Below are 25,972 nucleotides of genomic sequence, written 5' to 3' on the forward strand. Positions count from 1 at the left end.
TATATCTTGTATTTTTTTTATCCATTTAAACCTTTTTTAATAAAAAAAAATCAGTTTTTCAGAAAATATAGGCGTCACGTCATTGACCCTTATATTCATATAATTCAATATCACGTATAGTGAACTGAATACAAGTGGACTGAGTAAATAAGTTACTATACATGCCTTACATGAGTACCCATCACGGCACACTTGAGGTAATTGCTCAACCGGATATTCAAAAACGAAAACAGGACTAACATTATATATGTGTGGGTTGACCGAGCCTGAAATTCCTGAATTGCAATGTGCTGGATCCCGTCTCACCCACATACGTCCCTGTCATCCTCCGAAATGAAAGAGAAAATAAATCAAATGCAAAGCAGTGGAACCCTTCTTGACCTAAATGGCATTCCTATCGACCGCTAAGCACCTTGACTTTATTTCTAGACTGGTGGAGATGTTTGAGGGAAATAAATGAACTGTTACATTCTGGACATCTACACGAAGGAGAGCCTAATTTGGCCAAAGTTACTCCTGCTGAGGGGGGGGGCAGGGGCGCGTCTAGCGTGAGCCGGTCTGCCTCGTCATTAGCTGCAAGGCTCTGAGACCCCTGCTGCCTAATTGGCACAGGCTCCCCGCTAACAAAGGCTTGCTACCAGCAGCGGGAACAGAATGGCAGTGTGGGGAAGTGCCGTGACCGGCCGTCTCCTGTACCCAGAAAGAACGGCACAAACTGCCTACAGAACACCTGACCCGCTAATGGAAGTAATGCAACGCTAATGCCTTTTTAATGACGTCCATAAAGCTCGTGAGCAATTGCACCACTTTTCTCTTTAAAAGGTGGGCCGGCGGGATGCGGGGGAGAGCCGCATTTAAACTGACTTGACTGGGATATTAAACTATATATTCAATTTTTTTTCAATAACGTTTGAGATTTGTGGCAATTCTGCAGGATTGTTTTGCCTCATAACTTGGGAGAAAAATAAAAAAACACTCTCTCACCACTTCCATTTCCATTTCGGCACACACTGTCGTAATAATGGCCGTAATAATAAGCAGATGAGTGGTTGTTTTCTATGTTAGTCTTTCACAAGTAAGGACAAAATGACAAGGCGCCTCGCTGAAGAGTGAAGGAAGTTTGTAGGACGTTTTTATGGGCAGCTTTAATCTCTTGCTCCTAATGGATGTCGTCTGGAAAAAATAAATTAGGACAAAACTAATATTAAAAAAAAGGGAGCATTTACAGGAAGTAGAGAACGCAGCAGGGCCCACTTGAGGTAATGAGGATCTTAGCAAGATCGGACTGCAGCTTAAAGTCAGTTTCTGACAGCAGTGATATGGTAGTAGTAGAGCAAAGAAATGCATGATCTTTCCACTGCACTCAAAAAAAAGCATTGCATTTATGAAATGTAAACATCAACAGTTCACAAGGCCAGACTCATTCCAGAAACTTGCAAGATCCCCGGCTCCCTATCCAGGGGACTCAGTGGCATCACCATCCGATGAGTGGATAGCTTCCAAAAGGAAATAAAAACGATGAGGAAGGTAGATATGAGTAGACGTTCAGATCCTGCGGCGTATTTATCACAGAGTGCAGAGAACTGCAGCAAGTTTAGGAAGAATGAGTGCACCGTTTTCAGCTGACACCTCAGTTGGAACTGACATCTGTAGTGAGCTGGATAATTAGTCCTTAAATAAATGTGTTTTGTGACTGGGAAAACAGCTGTTCATCCTGTCTGTTGTTGCTTTAAAAGCAGCAAAGTCTCTAAAACACGCTTTGCAGAGCAAAGGTGCAAGACAGCACAGGGAGCAGATTATTCCTTTGAGTCAAATTCAAAACAGCTGGAAATGAGTCTGATTTTAAACGTGAACCGAAAAAGCAGCTTTACTCGGTGGATGCATGTAATGTGTGAAAAATTAAGTGTCTTCAATGTAAAAGGTTGACGTGGTTACCGTGTTGAGTCCCGTCCCAGGCTGGCATTCTTGGCACAACCCCATTGTTCTTTCCCTAAACCTAACCAAACAATGGCTATTACCTTCAGCAACAAAAGCCTAAAAACACTGAATATTAAGGCTAAAGAGGAAGGTTTTACAACAGAAATCAGAAGCCAGTCATCTGGTTGGCAGTTGCACGATGTCAGCACACTGTGTGGCAATTCCACAAAACCCGGCGTGGAAATGAAGGTCCTGCAGTCAGTGCTGTTCGTTTTGACTCATCTGGCGAACAAACATTAGATTTTCTTGATCTGCAGAGACACCACCCAAACCAGCCCAGGAGCTGATGACTGATCCAGACACTGTCCATGGATGGATCACGTTCAAAATCTGATCATCTGGGAGTTTTAACTGCCACAGACTGCTCTAGTCATCTACACAAGTAAAGAAAACAGCTAATAAGTAGCCAGTAATGGGAGTCACAGTTTTACTAGATTTACTAGATTCACTAGTTTGCACTTGCACATTTTCAGCTTGTAAGATTTAGTTTGTCTCATACGGGAACAGCATGTGACTATAATTTAGTTTATGGGTACAAGTGCACTAACGCAGGTTTAGTTAATGCTTTTCGTCTCATGAGTGTTTAAAGCACCACGATGCATTTATTCTGGAAGTTCCTTTGAATGACGCTGACGTCCTCAGCAGCATCTATTCATGGAAACACCGAGCCAGAGAGCCGACACCGCTCTCAGATACTTTTCAAATGTGTCCAGTTTGAGATCCCGAATATTAAAAGACTGTGATTGATAGCTCCAGTATCATTTACATGCAGACCGTGTGCATATCCTTAAATGAAAGTATGGTTTCTTCAAGAAATTAAGTCTTTCTCACGAAAAAACCTGGAAATGATCCACATGAAACTTACTAAAACTAATATTAATCATAGTTAATTAGGTTGTAAAGCATACTGATAAGTAGTGCACAAATTCAATAAACTCCTACTGCAACATGAAATATATTGTTTTGTCTAGACCAAGAGGAGACTTGTTATAAAGAAAAACCACGGTGCTTCAGAGACTCCGCCACTTAAATAAGCCACAAGATTCACTCAAAAGAGAGATATTTCCTGACAGCTTCCTTTGACGCTATGAATGTATGCATGTCTGCGGAGCTGCTGTGTGGGGTGAGTAAGCCTCGGAGCAGGCTGGCTCTTCTCCTGTCACGTCTCCATCCCACAGGAACGCTCTATAAACAAGAGGTGTGTCTGCTGCAGGCTACACCTTTAATTGTTTTCTCTGTTCCGAGTGCCCCCGTAGGCCACCTTCAAACCGCAAGATGCCTTAAAATACTGCCAAGCGTTAGATTGGTTCAATTTGAGAGGGTAGGTGGAAAACAAAAGAAGATTTATTCTCCATCTCTTTTTTTTTCCCCCTGTGCAGACTGGAGTCTTACCTTTTTTTTTTTTTTTACCCTCCATGTCGCCCTGTTAGGGCTGACTGCATCCTTTGTTTAAATCTGCACAACTCTTCACATTTTTTTGAACAAATACTCAAGCTTGAATACATTCATTTAACTTAGAGCCTAATACAGCATCATCATCGTCATCATCATCATCATCATCAAAGTAGAAACACTTGAAATGAGCTCGAAGTCTACAGTACATTCTGCCACTGAACAACAAGATCTTACTTCCTTCCTTAAATGATAACTTCCAGCGTGTGTGTGTGTGTGTGTGTGTGTGTGTGTGTGTGCGTGCATGTGTGTGTGCGTGGATAACCTTTAGGCCTCTGGATGCAGGTATGCTGGTTGTCACTCAGCAGGAACCCCTCTCTGCAGCGGCACTCATAGCTGCCCATCATGTTGACACAAATCTGCTGGCATCCACCATTGCCTTCCGAGCACTCGTCCACATCTGCCAAGAAACACACACAAATAATGAAGTTAATAAGAGCGTTTCAAGACAGAACAACTGTTGCACAGATTAATGTTTGTCTGGAGGCTGTCTGGTGTAAAAACCGTGACCAGTCTAGTAGATCAGTGTGATGATGCAACCACGCTCCATCCATTTGGAAGTATAGTCAAGGAAATGTTACTGAACAAGTCCACGAGGATGCATTTCCACAACTATGAGCATCAACCATCACTACAAAATCCTTCTGATTTACTCAAAGTGATGCTTTTTTTATAAATCACTCAAAATTAAAAGATTGAACATTGTGAAAAAGGAGGTAGAGGACTTTGACGTGAGCCGTCTGAGGAGTGTCTGACAAGGCGCGACAGCAGAGTTGCATTAAAAGCCTCCAACTGTGCAACACTAAGCCATAAAAGTGCACATGCAGCACAATCTGCTGCAAGAGGGAAATCTGATCCAGCGGGGCCAGAGTACCTGCCGATGACGAGTGTCTGTCAGCCGTGTGACGGGAGGAATGCAGGGAGAGAGAGGACGGGGGGAGGGGGGACGAGGGGTGTGAAGCATGTAGGTGGAAAGAAAAGAGAGGGTTTTTTTTCTGGTTAAGGGGTGAAACTACTTAAAGTATGTGAAAAAAAAAAAAAAAAAAAGAAATCGGCAGAGTATTTACCAAAGTGTCGCCTGAGGCCTCGTTCTGCCGCAGAGTAAGTAACTGACCACAAATGAGAGTTGCTGAGTTCATTTCAGCACGTAATGAATTGTGCTTTTCCAGCTTCCAGCTGTTCTCTGCTAATGGCACGCCCCCACTTCCCAGTCACTAAAGTGATGTACAATGATAAAAACTTTTATTGACTACATTTGTTTATTTTCAAAACAAGTAATATTAATTATTTTTCTTGTTTTTAAATGTGTTATCTGTTGAGCTGCATAGCTTAACCTATCTGACCTGGCTGTACGTGACACCGTGCAGATGACACCATGTAGTCTTCCATCAGAGACCTGCGGATCCAGCATTAATAATCTGCTGTATACACAAGGTTGTTTTTTTCCCTTTTTCTCTTCTTTCTTCCTTTTTTGTGTTCCTTTAATAAACTGTCATGCGAGACTAATTGACAGTCTATTTATGTAGTGTGAGAAAGCCTCTGGATTAAGTTTGCTTTTTGGGAAATTCTCAGCTCGGGAAGACTTAGGAATTAAACTTCCGTCTGTCCTCTCTTTTCTTTTTCACCCCACGACAAAAAAAGAGTGTTGATTCATCATTGCATAAGTACAAGACATATTCACAAAAGTGGTACCGGAAGAGACAGAAACACTTGGAGTGAGATGGTGTAAGCACAGCAGGTTGCCAGGTTTGCTGTCTCTTTCCTCTCATGCCATCATCAAAACTGTCTCTTTTCACTGAAGACAATGTACCATATTAGTTGAAGCTGAACAGAAGTGCATTACTCTGCAGTCAGGTGAAGCAGAGCCACCTGAAATAACGACATTTAGACTGAAGTAAAAAGGGAAAGTAAGAACCATCAATGACGTCATCTCTCCATCATGAAAGTGGCAGCAACAGAGAGAGGAGCCTGGAGCTGGCCAAAGCTGCCAGCAACCTACAGCTGCACCTTTGCAGATAAACTGCTACTGTAGAAGGTATTAGAAGGTATTTTTCACAAGTCACAGAAAAATATCTTGACACATGCATAAAGTATCTGCTTTGCCTTTAACCTGCACACCAAAAATAACCCCCAAAGCATATAATATCTTCACATATACAGTGCTAAAGTCCTCAACACATGCATGAAATGGTCAGAATATATCCCACGGGCCTCACAGGGCCCAGGGGGGATTCTCTTTCCATACTCTCAGCGCATCAATGAAGGTTTCATTTCCTGATTCCTTCATCCCTCCAAATGAGGCGTTGGCTGTCAGTATATCTCCCTTGTTTAAATAGCTCCTATAATTGCCTGTGTTGTGTGCTGGGCAGGACTGCCGTCCAAAGCAAATATTTCCAAGCGGAAAAGGCTTCTGGCATGGCCAGGAGAAGTGCTCGTGTTATTTAGACTTAAACTTTTTTTCTTTTTTCTTCTTTTTTTTTTTTAAAAGTCTCTAGAGGATGAAAAAAAAAAGTTTTAATCAAGTTAAAAGGGCTGCCTCACCTCTGAAAAACGAGACACGACTGTGATCTAACTCTGCTTCACTTGAGGAGATGAAGAGAAAAGGAGCGTTCAAACGGAGAGAGATTAAGAGATTGGCTGTGTTTGCTGAGGCCATGTCCCCTGGTTTCTCAGATAGCCCTGACTGTATATACAACATTTGGCTTTGCACAGAGCTTTAGAGCCATGTAAACATGGCGGTTGCCTTACAAAAACTCCACATCCCCTATTTTAGAGAAATGCTTCACTCCGTCGTTCTCCCTCTGTTTTTTGTTTTTTTCCTAAAAAAGGTGCAGTGACTTTGTGGGAGTGTATTGCTGACTCAAACTTTTTTTTTTTTGGCAGGGGAAGAGTGAAAGACTGCTGCTATCTGTCATCTGCGCTGTGCATCCCACTGCCTGGCCTTCGTGCAAATCAGACAGAGCCGTCTCTGTGGTCTAGACAGACCAGAGACAAGGAGGTGAGCGCGCAGACACTGGGCTCTTTGGGCTTTTCATTTACAGGAGCTAGAAGAGGTTACACGCTCTATAATAAGACAACAAAATGAAGCAATATGCAGCAATAGGCAAGAAAATAGCCGGGGAACCTTTTACTGGAGAAGTAGACTGCCGCTCTGCCGGGTGAGCAAGCGTGCTGAGAAATGAGTAAGGGAGGGAGGGAGTGGCTGAGCTGCAATTAAAACCTCATCCTTTCTTATTTTCAACAGGATTACAGGACTTCCTCTCCGTCGTTTCTGGAGTTCAGTGAAAACACTTTTGCACTAACACCTGTCTGAACAGTGACCACAAGGTCGGTCTTGAGCCTCGCCTGAGATAACAAACTCAGCACAGAGATGCCGAGGCTGGCTTTGCGTTAAAACCCTCGGCCTAATTTTGACACCAGTCACTTGTGTTGTGCTGCTGGAAGACCTGATCTGTCATATGCAGAACATGAACATCCTCCTCCATCACTAAACGTGTGGTTGACTACAGAGGGCTGGGAGTCAAAGATGTTCAGCTTTAAACATCTTACTAGACGCACTGCTTCCAATCTGCAAGCTAAGAATGTGGACAGGCAGTACTCAAGCATGGGTAGCCGCATAAATTATGGAACAGTCTACCAACTACCATAAGAGAATGTGATACATATGTAACATTCAAAGCTAACTTGAAAAAATGGTTGCTAAACAGACAAACTTGTGACCATGTTTGATGTAACCGCTGTTATCATGTAGCGCTGTCATATTGTTATTACTACTACCTCTCTTTTATTTTGCAGTATGCACTTTATAACTAGTAGCACTTTATAGTGATATGCAGCAGGAAAACGTGCAATCGTCATTAGTACTTTTGTAAAAGTTATTGATACACAGCAGCAGTTTATCTAATATTTTTTATATTTTACAAGGGCATCGTGCAATTTAGATTAGCATTCTTTAAATTTGTGCAATAAATATTTTATCAATGCATCAGAACTTTATAGTAAGCACTAGGGCTGTGCGATTAATCGATTTTAAATCTAAATCGGATTTATTAATCAAGACAATGTTAAAAAAAGGAAAATTGGAAAATCGATTTCCCTTTTTTGCAGCTGGCTGCATTACAGACAGAGCTCGTCTAGTCATCTTATTTTTGTCCAAAATCGCCCAGCCCTAGTAAGCACTTTCCTTCTTACCACCTACCACTGAATGATCTGTGTATTTGTATTGTGAATGTCTTGTTTTTTTCTTATTCTATTTTTAATGTGTTTATAATTCAAATGTAACATAAATCTGCCAAGGGACTACAGATGTAAACTAGCCTATGGCTATAATCTGGCATATTTACATGTAAATGTTCATGAATATGTACTGTCCCTTTTAAATAAATAAATTGAAATTGAAATTGAAATTGAAATAAAAACAATCTTCACTAAAACGAGGCTTGACTGTTATGTTATAACACAGACAGTTAACAGAGACCCTTGACTCTCAGGTAACCCAGGTTTGTAAATAAGCACAAACTTTCAAAGTCAAATCTCTTGCTACAGTAAGTAGTTTCAGTAAAAGAAAAACAACAAAAACAAAACAAAACCGTAAACTAAGATTGTGTTGAATGCTATTGCTCCGTTCTTCCACAGTCTGGAGTATTTTAACAACATAACCCCTGCACAGAGTTTGGGTGGACAGCGCTGTGCCGGGGAGAGGGCTTGACGTCTGATGGCTCCCAGTCTGCTACATGCTTACAACCTTAAGCCCAATATCAGGCTTGAGTTTCCCCCAAATCCCTGCCAGTGGGCTCAGCTGGAATTGTTCATTTCATGGTAGATGGGGCTCAGCAATCCTAAAAGAGAGTTGATAGTCTTCAGGAGCCAGCTAATGCACCAATCTCAAATCTAGCCCTTAACTCATCACTCCAGTCCCTCTCTTTTGAGCTGGGGAGACGCTTGTTTTCAAACCAGCTCCGTGCATGCCACAACAGAAGGAAAGGGACTGCTCGCTGGGGAGGAAACTGAGTTATTTGCCTCTGAAGCTCCATCCAGGAGCTGAAGGAAAAAATAAAATAAAATAAATTAGAATTGATGATTTTTTAAGCTGGGCCCTTTTTCTCCAGTGCTCCACTTTCTTTTGTCAAAATCATGAGTGACTGACGACACGGTGACTGGAAATGGCTGCAATGTAATATACAGAAAAGGGACCAGTGAGCACGGCAAAATAAAGGTGCTTGTTGTCACAGCTGACTGGTTCACATTGTTATTTTAGGTGTGCAACAACGTTATGGACATAAAGCTTAGAGATACAGACTTCTTTCTGCATGCCTCCCTTTTACTGGTCTCAGTCATCTTTTTCAGTGCGCATCATCTGCACAGAGGCGCATGTGGAACTCACAGAGGGGGAAGACGCAGGCGTGACCGGTATATTTAGCACAGACATGCAACTTTTCGCAATAATTTATTTTAACATAACCAAGACAGATACTTAGACTGAATCTGAGGATGAAGTCCCTGCTGAAAATGCATTGAAGCTGAAAGGCTCTGACATCCAGCTCCACATTTCGTTTCCACAGTTTGGTACAAACACGACAAGACTGTTGGATTTTTTAGAAAAGGCATAATCCACCTTTGCACAACCTTATTCCACTTATCTGGAGGCAGCTTTCTCTTCTCTCGCCCCCTACAATAACTCCCACAAGACATTTCCTTTCAGCAAGAACACTAGAGCTCCGTTCCATAATGTTTGAATCATTTTCTAAACCTGTGAACTGCAGCTTTATACCCTATAATATTGCATACGGTTAGGGCTGGGCGATATATCGAGATTTTAATATATATCGATATATTTTCAAACGCGATATGGTACGAGACAATATCGTTTATATCGATTTAAAAAAAAAAAAAAAAAAAAAAAAAATTGTTTTCATTTTATTTTTTTTTCATTTTGATATAGCTTATTTTGTGACAAACTGACTTGAATGTTTTATTTGAGATTTTCACAAATGTTTTGTTATTTGCACAACTGTCAACCTCAGTGGAAAAGTCTGCCTGTTACTGTCTACATTGTATTAATTGCACAGTGTATTTTAATTTAATTGTTATGCAGGAAAGGGATATTTGTTTTATTTTATTCAAGAAGCATTTTATTCTATATATGCAGGCAGTTTATTTTTATTTCATTTGTTTTATACATTTTGATATTGTGCAGACCTCTGTTAATAAATGTACCTGTGTGACATTTGGCACGAGGCTTTGTATTAAAACTGACTGTTTTTTTTAAGGGTTTGCCTCAGAAAAAAATGAAGCTAACAGAGATGCTAACAGAGATGCTATGCTATAATGCTTTGGGGGAAACCCCAATTATGGCACAGAAAAAATATCGAGATATATATCGAGTATCGCCATTCAGCTAGAAAATATTGAGATATGACTTTTGGTCCATATCGCCCAGCCCTACATACGGTTAACAATTATAGTGTTCTTGCTAAATGAGGAGCCAACGCTAAAGATGTCTCTGCTTATCAGTGTTTATGCTCAGATGAAAGAGAAAGAAAGGGCCATGGTTAATAAGAGTTTAAACCTGGTCCATGGTACACCAGTCTAAAACTTCTTTACTGTCTAGCAAACAAAGCGCCCAGGTTGCATAAGATTTTCAGAAATGTGGGAAAATGAATAAGCTATGCAGTGACTGCTGTGTTATAGGAAAGGTTAAGCTTTTCTGTCATAAGACTGATGGACATTCACGATGTGAGTGGCAGTAATACAGAGTCTCAGTACAATTACAGCCATTAGCAAAACAGTGTCAAACGACGTGACCTTTTCTAAGTGGCTCCTCCAGAGCTGTTCCTCAAAAGCCCCGTCCAAAGCTATAATGGCGTTGCCTTTGTGTTATAGATTATGTTGCGTCTTTGGGGAAGGGTAAAGTAAAAGGACATTCATTTCCCTACAGATTGCTCGGGGAATTGAGCCCTGCTCAATCAATACAAAGCAAATCAGTGTTGTTCAATACAAATCAAAGAAATATGGCCTGCTGAGTTGGGCGTGTGGAGGATGCGGAGCCCACGACTCGCTCCTCCAGTAACTGGAATGAATGAAAGGGAAAAGAATGATGAATTTGAGTAAACAATCCAAAGAAGGCTGGTTGCGCTCCATCAAACACATGTAGTGTGTAATTTGTTTCCCCAGGTGAGTCCCGCCCACACCTCACGCCATCAGGACATTCTTCCTCCTGGCATCAAAAGGGATGCGTCTATTAAATGACACATATAATTTACAACTACATAACAAAAAATGCAGGATATTAATTTTGATAACTTACTTTGCAAAAAAATTTATACTTTTATTTTGGAAGAATGATTCCCCTTCATCTTTTAAGACTTTCATAGACCAAATCACAGCATTTCTACCATTAGTAAAGCTAACATTGGAAAAATATGACCGTGGCCATATTTTTCAAGAATTTTGGTTCCCATTATTTTCTGGTTTAGAGCTTCATTCATTGTAAACTTCATTGTACGCTGATTGCTGTTTTATTGCTGTTTTATTGCTGTCATTTACTTTATGTATCCTATGTATCTGTAGGTATTCAAGTTTTACTTTTTTTTTTTTCCAGTTTATTTATTTATATTTATTTCGTGAGTATGTTTTGGTGTTTTTTTTGGGGGGGGGGGGTGGGGGGGGTGGGTTGTAGGCGAGATTTGGCTTGTGTGCACAAAAGAAAATTGTAAGACCTACTGTCATTTAGGATGTTTGTGATTGCCTTTCTTTTGTGAAATAAAAAGATATTGAAAAAAAAAAAAGGGATTCGTCCGTTAGACCCAGAACGTTATCATCGGTGGTTTTGAGGAGCGGCTCGTGATATTACGCTACTTGAGAGGAGTTTAGCAAACTAGCAGTGACGAGAGTGAATTTAGGTTTCTGTGGGACCTTAACCAAAACACACAGGTCATAAATGTGGGGATGCTGGTGCTACAGTGGGGAGCTAATAGCCTTCCTGCATCTGGTTTTCATTGTAAAGAGGATGTGTGTTTTGGATTAAATTGACACTGATTCCTCCGTTTTTTCCTTTGACTTGAGAAAAGTTTTACAGCTTTACCATGGTAGATGTGTCTTGATTAAATCTCATCCTGCCGTCACCTCTGTGAGATAAAAGTCACGGAGGCGATGAAATATGCAATCAAGCTCTTGCACACCTCACCTCCTCTCCTCGGTGCCAGTCTGAGGAGGTACAATAGCTCTCTGCGAGGTAAATAATACAGTGAGTGACATCTCTCTCCACACAGAGAGGAGCAGTGTGCTGTGATATTGCATTGCTTCCACCTTGCTGACTCGCTGACAGCTTTGTGGGGTTCGGGGGGCAAACAGAGGGGAGGCCTCTCCGAAGCTACAGAGTCCCCAGCGAGGCACACGAGGCAATGTTCTGCTTCACGCTCCGCTGCCTCCTGACACCGCCCAACGCCATTATGCTGCCAACACGTCCAATTACAAGGAGCTGTGTGGCACGTGCAGCGGTCGGCAAACAAAGAAGACATGCACGGGGATGCACACTGGCAATACTCGCGTCCCCGGGGCAACAGTTACACGCGCCGTTGTCTTCTGGAGAGTCTCGGCGGGATGAAAGCAAGAGGTTATTTACAGGTAAACCACTCTTGAGTTTATAGCTCACTGAAGCCATGAAAAACAGCGTCAAATCAAATCCGACCCATGTGAGGTAAACCCGAAGAGAAACACATTAAAGACTGCAGGCTCTTAGAGGATCAGGTGAGTGTCTCCTCCTCTGCAACCCCTGCAGCTTCAGGCACATCTGGCCTACGAGGGCTCACAATATCTGACCTCATCCCAGAGACAGCTACATAGGCTCCTCATTCCAGGGCCAGGAGGGACTAATCTTGTCTCAGGGGCCCGAAAGGAACTTAAATCTGGAATAAGAAGCCGGGGCCTTCACGTGAAACCTCTGCCTCCCCTCTCTTGTGCTTAGGATTTTGTCCTTAGCGGAGCAGAGCAGTGGTATAAGAATGATTTAAAAAAACTGGAACATTTGGAAAATGTCCAAGCTAGGGATGGGCGGTATGGACTAAAAAATGTATCACGATAATTTCTGGCATTTATCCTGATAACGATAAAAATGACGATAAAAAAAATACCAATTCAACTCCATCTTTGTAACTATAAATCTATCTCGCTCTCAGATCCGCCATGTTTGTTACACAAAAACGTCATCAATGGGAATTTATCCTTCTTTCTTTCTTTCTTTCTTTCTCCTTCCTTCCTTCCTTCCTTCCTTCCTTCCTTCCTTCCTTCCTTCCTTCCTTCCTTCCTTCCTTCCTTCCTTCCTTCCTTCCTTCCTCATTTCCTTGTTTTCTCCCTTCCTTCCTTCCTTCCTTCCTTCCTTCTTCCCATCCTCTTTTCTCCCTTTCTTCCTTCCTTCCTTCTTCCCATCCTCTTTTCTCCCTTTCTTCCTTCTTTCCTTCTTTCCTTGTTTTCTTCCTTCCTTCCTTCCTTCCTTCCTTCCTCATTTCCTTGTTTTCTCCCTTCCTTCCTTCCTTCCTCATTTCCTTGTTTTCTCCCTTCCTTCCTTCCTTCCTTCCTTCTTCCCATCCTCTTTTCTCCCTTTCTTCCTTCTTTCCTTCTTTCCTTGTTTTCTTCCTTCCTTCCTTCCTTCCTTCCTTCCTTCCTTCCTTCCTTCCTTCCTTCCTTCCTTCCTCTTGCTCTCTCCTTCCTTCTTCCCATCCTCTTTTCTCCCTTCCTTCCTTCCTTCCTTCCTTCCTTCCTTCCTTCCTTCCTTCCTTCCTTCCTTCCTTCCTTCCTTCCTTCCTTCCTTCCTTCCTTCCTCTTGCTCTCTCCTTCCTTCTTCCCATCCTCTTTTCTCCCTTCCTTCCTTCCTTCCTTCCTTCCTTCCTTCCTTCCTTCCTTCCTTCCTTCCTTCCTTCCTTCCTTCCTTCCTTCCTTCCTTCCTTCCTTCCTTCCTTCCTTCCTTCCTTCCTTCCTTCCTTCCTTCCTTCCTTCCTTCCAAAAATCAGCTTTACACAAAGACGTCATCAAGGGGAATTTATCGTTTTTACCGCGAGATGACAAATTCTTATCGTGAGGAATTTTTTTGACGGTTTATCGTGATCGGTAAAATATCACCCATTCCTAGTCCAAGCCCATTATAAACCTTATTTATTCAACTTCACTTCACTTCACAGAAGAAAAAGAAAAGTAAAACATGAAAAAAGAAGAGGAAAAAAGCCTTGCAAAACTCTCTCCATGTCTGATTGTGTGAGTTTTACTATGTCAAATTATCAAAGGGTTCAGCGGCTGCAAGTCTTTTTGATAAAACAGCCACACAACCAAATATTGCAATTACGCTGCTGATCCATGGCACGGCAAACGATCCGTGCCCCGGCTGAACGCTATTGCTAAATGACTTGGAAAATAGCCCTGCTTTACACTGTAGATACAAGCGACGCAGAGGCGGGGAGTGAAAAAGCAGCAGAGAGATCAAGAGAGCCACGGGTTCATTGTCACGTCAGAACAGGTTTATTATCGGTCTAAAGATGACTGTGTGCTCCGTTCTGGCGTGGCTTAATCCCAGCATTACATGCAGCTCATCAGGTAACTGTGGCACTGATTCTTCTGTGTTGCTTTGCTGCCCCTATGCAAAAAGGCCTCAGCTCAGTGAATCACTGGTGAGTGCTGATAAAGTCTTCTGTCATCACATTACCCGATTGTGAAATCAACCACAGCAAGTTGCCTCTTATTGTATTTCATGGAGAAAAAAAAAGAAAAAAAATTCAAAGCAGCACAAAAGATTTGTAATATCAAGTGAAATGCATTATGCTGAGGCTGTAACCTAGAGGGAGATGATGTCTGAGGAGTGGCACGGTCTGACTAGGGGGTTTCAAAAGAAAACAAAGGGAACGCAGGGTGGGTGGATGGGGGAGAAGGAGCAGGACTGAAAGACAGAATGGGGGTTGGTGGACAATGTCTATGTTAAGCAGCTCTCAGCAGCAGGAAGAGCGCTATATTTTCCTTAATTTCATAACCTCTTACACGTAATAGGTCCTCTGTGAGAAGAGCATGAATGGCACACCAGTGAAATCTTAAACCATGGGAAAGAACGTCAACTGATGGCCCACTCTGAGCTCCAAGCTCAGGGTCAAGCTCTTCATAAATTTCCCCCCCCTTTTCATCTGACTTATTGTAAAAGAAAAAGCTCTCAGTTTTCCTTTTACAAACAGTGTGCAGACTACCTGCTATATGAGTAAGGACAAAGCTAATATCTGAAGCAGCGCTTTAATAAGAGCTCCGTTCAGGCCTGAACCATCTATTACCAGCCCCGATGTGACATTACACATGCAGAGAGGATTTATGCAGCCACATGTTCTTTATTAGATTGAGTCTGAAACTTGACACGCGCAGTTTAACGTATATTCTTCTGACCAAAAGCCTCTAATGCGACGACGATAAGGTGCACAACGTGCAAAAGGTGCAAGAGAAGAAGAAACTTTCACTCACCAAGACAATTGTGTCCATCGTGTGCCAAGCGGAACCCGTCATAACATGTACATCTGTAATTTCCCGGGATGTTGATGCACTCGTGGACACAGCCGCCGTTGTATTCAGTTGCACACTCATCAACATCTGCAAAGAGAAGATACACAAGGTGTGAGCATACATGGTTTGAGCAGCCCTTCAGGAGACGTTCAACATGGAAGCCATGCTAATCATCTTTGTTGCTTAGAGGAGACTCATACAAGAAGTTTTACATTAATATATAAATCCGTAGCCATGAAATGGATAGATTTGCATTAAGAATGTAAATACTTGTAGCTGAACTGAGTACAAAATCCATCTAATGGCACATGTGAGGTTACATGGTTTTTTGCATGATGCACAGCATCACAATAATCAGCTGACTAATGTTTTCAAGCTCAAAGCTATCTGCTTGTGACCCATCAGCAGTAGGCTAGACTAGATATGACGACAGCCAGCAATGAGCTTACGTAGATGCTTGTGGGGTAAGTTATAGCAGGACAGGGGGGCAGTTTCTGGAGAATCATAAAGCCTGTGTGAACCTGTCTGTGGTGTATGGATGAATGGATGGATGGATGGATGGATGGATGGATGGATGGATGGATGGATGGATGGATGGATGGATGGATGGATGGATGGATGGATGGATGGATGGATGGATGGATGGATGGATGGATGGATGGATGGATGGATGGATGGATGTTCTCAGAAAATAATATCTCATATTTTCTCACATTTGGCGAGCCATGTTATCTCAACTGATTTAAAAAAAATAATCAAAACATGCTCTGCCAAGAAAAAGTTAAGGAAAACAAAAAAAAAGGAAAGCCTACTTTGTTAACAGCAATTGTAAACTAAACTATCTCCTCACTGTACCTTCATATTTACAGGTATATGTACATGTACTAAGCCATTGAAGTTTGGGTAGATTAAAAAGGTTTTCCGGGGCGTTTTGAGCTCCAGAGAAGAAACAGCTGTGTTATTTGCTTGATACACCTGCTATTCATATAAACTTGGGTATATGCCACAATTTTACCAAGTTTACAGTTTTGTTTTTAAAGCTAAATACTGATTTCCAAAAGTTCTATGCCACAATGAATACCCTTAACCCCCACCGGATTCAGGAAGAGACACTAAAAGTTTACTGGCAGCATGTGAAATGATCAACGGTATTTTGAAAAGCTTTTTTATCATGACACGGAAAATAAAGTTAGTGCCAAAATATGCAGCTATTAGTACAAAAATACATCTGGCCACGTGCAAAAAAAGAGGAAATCAAATTGCTTCTTGTGCATGTGTGTAGTCATAAGAAAAATTGTTAAAAAGGAAAAGGAGTGCGAAAGTGTGAAAAGGAAAGAAAGAAGTACAAAGACAGGGATGGAGGACTGGCATGACACTCTTAGTGGAGTTGTCCCTTATGGTTATGATGATGGTTGGAAGACCCATACTGAGCAGAGCCAGACAAGGTAAACCGAGAATACCGAGAACTTCCACTCAGCACTTACAGGCTCATTTAATGCACATAATCCCGGTTGTTAGGCTCTTCTCGGAGGCTGTCTCTCTCAGGGCTTAATTGGACTTGACAGCAGAGGCATGGTACTGCCGCTACAAAACACTCCTGCGCTCTCTCATTCACTTCCTACACATCTGTCACTCCCTTGTTCCCGCACTGAGTGTTCGGACTTGTATAACTTCATGCTCAGTTCAAAACTTCAAACACCCACCACATGTTAATATCAGACTGATTCTGCTCTTCAAACACTGGATTTGATTATATTCGGAAGAAAAGAAAAATCTATGTACCAAATTAAAAACATCCAAGCATGTCAACTCCAACGTTTACACTTTTGAAGTCATACATAAAGAATAAGACTCTTGACTTTGTACTTCTTGTACAGGACTGTCTCAGAAAATTAGAATAGTGTGATTTATTTTCTGTAATGCAAAAATGTCATCCATTTTGGATTCATTACAAATAAACTGAAATATTGCAAGCCTTTTATTATTTTAATATTGATGATCATGGTTTACAGCTTAAGAAAACTCAAATATCCTATCTCAAAAAATGTGAATATTCTGGGAATCTTCTTCTTTTTTTTTTTGAACAATATTTTTATTAAATTTCAATATAAATGTACAAAAAAAACAAAACAATCAGCAAGTATCATATTAATTATCCAACAAAATGTAAGCAGGTCCTGCTATGTCCATACAGACAAAAACAAAACAAGACAGAAAAAGACTAACAAAAAATAAAAAATAAATGGAAAAAAAAACTAAAAGAACAAATGTCACACTCAATAGCCTCACAAACAAACTAAGATTGTCACACTTGTTCTACAGATATATTCTATTGTTGCTTGAGAAAGTCCATTAAAGGTGTCCATATTCCTTCGAATTCTTGTGCTTTACCTCTAATCACATAGGTCAGCTTTTCCAACGTAATGCACATTGCCGAATATTCTGGGAATCTTAATCTTAAACTGTAAGCCATAATCAGTAATATTAAAATAATAAAAGGCTTGCAATATGTCATTTGATTTGTAATGAATCCAGAATGGATGACATTTTTGTTTTTTTAATTGCATTACAGAAAATAAAGAACTTTATCACAATATTCTAATTTTCTGAGACAGTCCTGTACAGTCATTCTTGTTCTCCTCTAGTATTGATCTGCCGGTCCACTCCAGGGTGTTGTCCTGGTGAAAGGGATCATTTAGCAAGTCTTTACCTGGTCTTCACCAAGATCTCTTTGTACTTTGCTCCCTTTTTAGACCACATTGTGATTCTACCATCATGCTCCAGCGCTGCTGATAAGCTTCTGCCTCTCAGTTATTTCGTTAAGCACAGCCGATCACTTTGACCAGACATGTTTATGCAGGGTTTTGAGACAGGTTGTTCCAACCTTTCTCCATCTGAGACTCGAGGAGGGCAGCGTGGTCTTGGAGACGTCAGAGCAACAGGATTTTCTTGATTCATTTGTTCGTCTATCCTTCCACAGATCTCCACCTCCACACAGTGCTGGCCTCTCCCTTCACCGCGTGGTTTGATTTTTACTCTGATATAAAACCGTCAGTTGTTAGACCCAAAATAAACACGTGTGACTTTTCCCAGTTGCATCTAGTAGAAATCGAATACATCACAGGCAAGCTGTTGCATTAAAAGGGTATGCATACAAAATAAAAAGTTTATCATTTGCTTACATTACACAGTTAGTTAGAAAACAATAAATTAACAATATGAGGCTTTAATGGGGTTTTGGTGGATACTACATGCCCCCCCCCCCGCCCCAGACGGATGGTGTGTAAACTTTAGATCTATTCCACAAATCTTTTTAAGGACAAGATCTTTCTTTCCAATCTTATAGTGATATAAAAACTACACAGAACCAAGAACTTTGGACCATTTGTAACAGCGTTACGTCTGAAGTTGAGCCAGCCGAAACAGAAAAAGGAGCTGGTTTAAGGAAGCCCGTGTGATAATAGGCTTCGGCAGGCTCGTATAAGAGCTCTGCACAGTTTGTGCACCGGGCATGGGCCTTCTCCTCCTCTTTTACTGTCCTCGTGATTTCCTCTGCCCGTCTTAAAAGAAAAAGAAAAGAACTAGAATGAAATAAAAGGCCCCGGCCTGGTGCAGAGCAGCGATTGAAAACTGGTGTGAAAGGTGATTCAGTAGTCAAGTCACCCCGAGAGGATATTCCCTATTATTATATTTTATGAATATTGCTTTTGAATTCATGCAATGCCAGTCATCGAGGAGCCGTCGATTCAACGGAAACCCAACCTCACAAATATTTTACAATTGACTTAAAAAAAGCAGACTTTTATGACCTACAGGCAGAAACCAATGAAATACGCCTGGTTAAGTAAATAAAAGAATAATATGGGTAAGGGGAAAAAATGGCATTGTGAAATATGATTTTGTGATGTTAATAATAAAAATGTTGAATATAGTAATCCAGAGGCATGGGGCACATTGGAAACAGCCTGAAACATAGCCTTATGTCAGGGAGTTTACCTGTAGTGGCTGAAATAGCCCTGACAGCTGGGCCTCTGACTGCCGTTTCAGCCACCATCTTAATTTTCTTCTCAAACATGTGTAGGAAATTTACTGCTTCATTTAATCTTGTCACAAAGGAACACTTTGCAGCTGGCGTTCTCCCTCCTTCGTTTGCAGATCGCAGTTGTTACTCCTCCCTCTTCAGGAAGAGTGCAACGCTAATGAGTTGTATCAACTGTGACAAAAGCGTTTATCAAAGCCGTCACTTTCCAACATTCAGACACTCAAGACCTGCAGACATCCCCATGCTCGTACCCAGGGGTGCAGAAGTTTGTACCTCCCGATACCGGGTGCAAATGAGCTACAAATACAGTCAAATGATTACCTTCACAATGTTTGCCATCTCCTTTATAGCCCGACTTGCAGATACATTTGTATGACTTTGGGGTGTTGTGACAGATGGCGTCGATGCTGCAGTTGTCAAGCCTCTCTGCACATTCGTCCACATCTAGGAGAAAGGAGAAAGCAGCAAGTTAATGAAACCGAACCCTTTTTTTTGATTACGTCTCGCTGACATAAATAATAAGTGACAGCCATACTCCATATAATCCAGTTACTGAAGTCAGAAAATGACAAATTTCCATAAATAGGAAGATGAAGAACCTGTGTTACTGAAAGTAATGAAGGGGAGATTGAGTGATTGATCGATGAACACCACATAGATCTATTAGACAGACAGTAACTGAATGTTTTTACTCCCCCGACCATCAACAACCAAGAATTCATGTAGCCTCTTTGCCTAAAAGTTGGGCAGGTCTTGATTTAAAAAAAAACGTTATTTTGTGTTCTTGAAGTCATTTTTACTTTCTTTCAGCAGATCCCCGCTGGAGCTGCCAGCAAATGTTTGTAGTGGAATATCTTGTTTCAGATGTCATTCCAGTGGCAAAATGAGGAATGACCCCCGTGTTTAGCCAATGCTGCACGAGTGCAAACTACCAATTTCTTCCCTAAGCAGAAAAAAAATGGTCATGGATGGGAAATCAAGTTATGAAACAAAAAAAGATTTTTTTGTTCGTTTGTTTTAACCAATATGTAAATATGTTTATTTCTGTTGCAAAGTTGGACATTTTAATACAAGAGTCAACTAAGGGCCAATCCCAATACACCCCCTACTTTCTACCACTAGCCCTCACTCACTACCACTTCACCCTAAAAATGAAGCCACAGGCGTGGGGCCCTTGTAATCTTCCCTAGGGATTGGGACACCACTTGCTACATCACTGCGTGGTTTACGTTCGGGTACGCAATCGTGAGCTAGAAGCTGTTTTCATTTCTGCTGTAGTGCTGTTAATATGCCACTTTATTAAGTTTTAATATTTTTTCAGGCGTAAAAGTAACCGTTAAGATCCCCAACCTGGGCTCAGTTTATCCAAATAATGCCGGTTAAGAAATTTGCCCCGAAGTCAGCATCTGAAATCCCTAGCTGTGAAGGGGTAGATTCATATATACTACCCTTCGTTATCCCCACTAGCCCTAGATGCAAAGAGGAATTGGGACACCACTACCCTCACGGGAACGCGCAAAATTTAGGGGTAGGGCGAAAAGTAGGGCTAGGGGGTGTATTGGGACTGGCCCTAAGAGAGTCACTTTGGGAGACAGCCCCCAGTGGCCAGTTGGTGAACTGCAATCCTTGTTACTTCCAGGATGGCTTCAGCATGGAAGTTGGACATCATGTACAACGTAGCTCCATCAAAAGGCCACAAGCCCAGAAACCTTAGATGGAACAGGCCGAGCGTTTTAAAATTCACATTGTCCTCGCAAATGTTCCACCCAACAACTACTCCATTTTTAAAGCAAAGACTGTCCCAAATAAAATAGAAACCATAGTAAAAGAAAGTTCTCAAAGCTGGTTTTCAGTTTAGGGGTTTTTAATGAACCAAAGGAAAACAGGTGAGAGTGAAATTCCTAGGAGGCCACTTACATTTGTCAGAAAGACAAGTGCACGTAGCCTCACAGACAATGCAAACATGATGAGCAAATACAATGTTTACCATGTTCAAGGTCTAATAGTGTTTTCAGACATAAAATCCTCTAACACGTTGAAAATGTGACCATGGAGAAGGACCTTTAAATACCATTAAATTAGCGCTATCCAACGCTCATTTGTGTTAATTGAGATATTTAATTTAGCCTCGTCTGCATCCGGAAGCTGCTTCCGTGACCCGTCTCTTCAGTCCTCATTCTCCACCCAAACAGCCCACAGAGCTACAGGACTGGGAGCTGTTTGAGATCAGGAGCCAGTCGGCAAATCCTGCTTGATGTGGAGCTGCACATATCAAAATACGTCCAGCAATGTCACCCACTGCTCGCCTGCTCCTGAATCATGAGCGGCTGAGGCAGAATCCTGCTCCTCTGACGATAACAAGACGACCTGTCTGTCAGAATCAGTAGCATTGACTGACCCACTTCCACTTTAACTCATGAATCACTTGTGATTTGTTCCTGTCGTCTCTCTTCCCAAAATGGATCTATTCCTGAATGAATGATGTGGTTAATTGTTCTGATCTTTTGTACATGATACATTTTGTGGCAAATTTTATTAGCTATAAAAGTTACAGTGCCATGAAGTTAAGATACCCAAAAACGACCAGCTATTATTCAGACTCAACATGTTTAGTTTAATATTACCACCAACCGTACTTGGTGGGCTAACCAGTCAAGATGAGCCGTATCTACGTCAGAAAATCCAACCCTCCGTCAGTTTGTCATGTTAAGTGGCTAACGTTTATCACTTAGCACCAAACAACATGCAGCAGAGGGTGAAGGGTATGTTGTAATGTTTTTCTATAGATTTTAGTCAAAACCAAGGGATAACCTCTGAACAACAATGCAAACCTGGACCAGCCTAAAGGTGTATTCCATTTGCCTTCAATGGTCACAATCCCTGCTCTGTACAAACTTGAGGTTAGAAACAAAAGTCTACAAACTGATAAGCGCCGTCCCATCAGCTACATTTCTTATGCAAAGTCAATAACCAAAACATCCTGGATAAGTTGGACTTTTGACAATGTTGACAATGTTGGAAAAGGGAATGGTGGCCTGCTCACTCCTCAAGTAGGGAGGAGACTTGAGCTCAGTGTGGCCCTCCCAAGGTTGGTAGAGGGAGCAATGCCCAGGACTGACTTTGGTAGGAGCACTGGGTGATAAAATGGGAAAAAAATCGGGATAGAAATATTAGAAAAAGAAGGAAAAGGGAATGGCAGATGGCGACGGTCCGGATGCTGGCTGAAAAGTCGGTTGCTCCTTAATGGAAAGGTCAGTGGTTCGATCCTCAGTCATGTGCCTAAGTGACCCTCGGCAGGACACTGAACCCCACAATACACCCAACCACTAATGGGCCACATAGTTCCCACAGAGCCGGTCCCAAAATGAATAAATGGGGAGGGTTATGTCAGGAAGGGCATCCAACATAAAACATATGCAGAATCGATATGGGGAAAATGGTGATTTCTATGGTGAGCTCTAAAGCCAAAACCACCCACTTTAAAGGCCTTGGGATGTTTCAAATGGCACCAAAACTGGCTTGCAGACCAACTGTTGCCAGTGCAATCTAAAATTGAACAAATAAAGTTTTGGAAAACCTTTTTGACAATCAGCCTTCATGTGGCACACACATTTTAAAGTTCATACTGGAATACGTAAAAATGTCCGTAACCGGACTAACCGGTGTGAGTAGCTATCAGGGATTAGACGGACACAGCATTTTTTTTTGTAGAAAACATAGCTGTTGTATAACGGCTGGATTGAGATTGAATTACAAAAACGGGGAATGCTAAGAGATAAGAATGGAAATGGATTTAAACGGGAGCATGATCAGGTTTGCCTTCATGGAGCCCCTAATCCCACCAAATCCCAGTTGACCAGCCCAGGTGTTTAGGCTTACCCCCACGCACACAAGGGAAGGGGAGCTTAACAAGGTTTACATAGCTCCCAAAACTCACTCTTATCACAAGCCCTCCGCAGGAGCTGCTTGATCCCAATGGGAAATGACTTGCAACCTAAACCCCTGACTTGAGCATATTGGCTATATCTGCCCATTTCTGCAGGACATGAAGTCTGCTGTGTAAAGGAGGGCAGTGACACCGCAGAATGCTCAAACACTGAGGAGTTCTTGTATAATAAAATGAAATGTTACATAATCGTTATGCAATATCACAGTAGAGGTCCATCAGTGCGGCTATTGCTGGTGCAAGAACTGGAGGCCGCGTGGAAAGACTGAAGCCGAGGACTCCAGTGTGAGTCAACACTTCACTAAAAGGTTAGCGAAGACATTTGGCGACTGGATGATTAGTATTAAGGGGTTCGAATAAAGTGTCGTTTATAATGGATGACAAGCTAAGCTCCTGTGATTCTGTCAGGACATGTTTAATCAAATATGCTTTGAGCTAAATGCCACAGTATGCAAACATGCCAGCATAGCAAGTTTAAACTACCAAAATGCAGTTAATAGGTTGCCGTCACCCACTGGGACTGGGACTGATTTTCGTCAGCTGCTACAAAAACTCTGAATCAACACCAGCCTTTTATCTATGTTGACTTTAATTAGGGAAAAAACGAATATCTGACAAATACTGGAAAACACTGATGTCCTGGGAAGATTTAAGATAAATATCACGCACGCCATGATTTCTGTGGTTTACACAAAAGAACGAGCTCTCAACTATTTTTCAGCTCTATGCACTTAAGATCCTTGATGGTGATTAATAAAGTAAACATTTTGATAAATTGAGGCTACAGTTTAGCTGTTAATAATGTCAACTTTGCATTTTTTATTTATTTTTCCAGCAAATTCCATATACACTTAAGTTTAATCTTATAAACTTAACCTATCTGGAGTGTATATTAATTTATGTCACAACTTTATTGTCAATCTTAAGATTAAAAGAGTTATGAAACCCACAAACCTCGAATGAAAATATAGAATTATGAACTTTAAGAATAGATTTTGATTATATTTATTTCTTTAACACTCTATCGCTGGTTTCTGTTTATTTGTGATAATTTGTTGTCCTTGCAAACGTGTTTCATTTCCTTATTCGGAATGCATTCAGTAAACTTTATGTCATAAAAAAATATATATATTGATGTTTCAACATAAAGTAATACTGGCTTAAGTGTTTTTCAATAGTAGTATAACTATTGTTTTGATTTATCAACTTCATGAATCTGCTGGGTGCTTGAGCATCAGTATGTAACGCAGCACCTGTGCCACCTTCTCGGGTTTCCACAAAGCCATTAAAGTTGCAGGCGCTCCTTGAGCCTTGTCGTGATTTATATTTTGCGAGAACAATGTCAGTCCCCCAGCCTGGCTCCTTTCTCCTTACATACCGTCTTGCAGAGCAGAGGTACCTGAGTGAGGGAGTATTTTTCAATAGGGGAGGTATTAATCACAACAAAATATCTGTCTTGCTGTCAGGTCTCCTGGTGCAAAAATCTCTATGGTAAGATTCATTATGACTAAAACTGAAATGATCCCTCTATTCATCCAGTTATTAATGTCCCCATCTTGGCCATCAGTTCACTTTATCTTTGTGGTCTGTGAGGCTCCCGACTCTTATGCTTTTACTTTACTGGCACACACACACACACACACACACACACACACACACACACACACACACTCACATCCTTCAAAACACACACAAAGTCACAAGCCGCATTTCCAATTCACATGTAACAAGATAAATGGTTCACCTGCACAGTTGGCTGTTTTTGCAAATAAATCCCACAATGAATAAATAAAAGTAAAATTGTCAATAGTGCATTACATTTTCACCACATGTATCCGGTTCCGGCCCTGATAACAGCATCGTACCCAGTCTGACGCTGGTATTGCTTCAGGCAGTCGCTGACTGAGAAACAAACAGCAACAGATATCGAACTGCTTGTGTCTCACATGCTACAGAACTGCTACATGGTGATTATTGATTATTTCAGACACATTATGAAAGACAACATCACATATAAGGCATAAAGGGCACAACCTAAGCTGATGAAATCGTCCTTGTTAGATTGAGTCTGTGTCTTTCTATGTAGGGCTGCACGACAGGGAAAAGTGATATGAGAAGTCGCAAATTCTTAAGTATACGGTGTTAGTGTCTTCCTGCCTAGCTGATGTCATAGACCTCTGACATTAAATAGGTCAAACAAACACTGAAGAACAAGTGCATTATATCTATTCCACCACAGTTTTACTGAAGAAAAGCAGACCTGGCAAGAACTATTCTGGCAGGAAACCAGCTTACCGGTAGTTGCATGGCAATACAGTGTGTGATCATTTTATCAGAACCTATTGATTCCCTTAGCATTTGTCTTTTTCCCTCTTTGCTTCTTTATTCCCTGTCTGTGATCTGAACACTCACAACAACATCCTTGTGCTGTAGCATCACAGCACCAGCACCTAAACTGGGGGCAGCATCGAGGGCAGCAACGGCACCTCTAATTGGGCCGCTCAAAAAAAATAAAAAATAAAATAAAACAACTGAGGAAACACTTAAATCATACCTCAGAAAATTACACTGCAAATCATTACTGATGTGCGTTTTGGACCTTGTTGAAAATAAGACACAGTCAGTGTAGGGCTGTGCGATTAATCGATTTTAAATCTAAATCGGATTTATAATTCAAGACGATGTTAAAAAAAGGAAAATCGGAAAATGGATTTTCCTTTTTTTCAGCTGGCTGCATTACAGACAGAGCTCGTCTAGTCATCTTTGTTTGGTCAAGAAAAAATTGTAAATGTTGTCACTTTACTAAACTCAAGGAGGATTTACAGTATCTTTCAATTGCACTTCATTCCCAATAGGGAAATTTGTTTACTATTTTTCTTGAAAAATAAAGTATATTTATATATATACTAATATATATAAATATATTAGTATATAGTAAAATATATAGTAAAATATTTGAAACAATTCATTCCATTGTCTTTTGTAGTTTTACCAAAAAAATCGAAATCGAAAATCGGGTTTTCAGAGAA

The 25,972-nt window shown here is 41.2% G+C and overlaps 1 protein-coding gene across 2 annotated transcripts in view; it reads right to left on the reverse strand.

Moving 5' to 3' along the window:
* scube3 (signal peptide, CUB domain, EGF-like 3) overlaps positions 1-25,972 on the reverse strand; it is a 116,369-nt gene that overhangs the window by 64,346 nt on the left and 26,051 nt on the right. For both annotated transcript variants that reach the window (XM_061735419.1, XM_061735417.1), the window contains exons 2-4: positions 19,319-19,441; positions 14,917-15,042; positions 3,695-3,829 (exon numbers count right to left, since the gene is read on the reverse strand). In XM_061735419.1, the coding sequence (XP_061591403.1) occupies positions 3,695-3,829; positions 14,917-15,042; positions 19,319-19,441 (384 nt within the window). The remainder of the gene's footprint in view (positions 1-3,694; positions 3,830-14,916; positions 15,043-19,318; positions 19,442-25,972) is intronic.

This window comes from Cololabis saira, chromosome 12 (assembly GCF_033807715.1).
Source record: "Cololabis saira isolate AMF1-May2022 chromosome 12, fColSai1.1, whole genome shotgun sequence".
NCBI classification, from domain to species: Eukaryota; Metazoa; Chordata; class Actinopteri; order Beloniformes; family Belonidae; genus Cololabis; species Cololabis saira.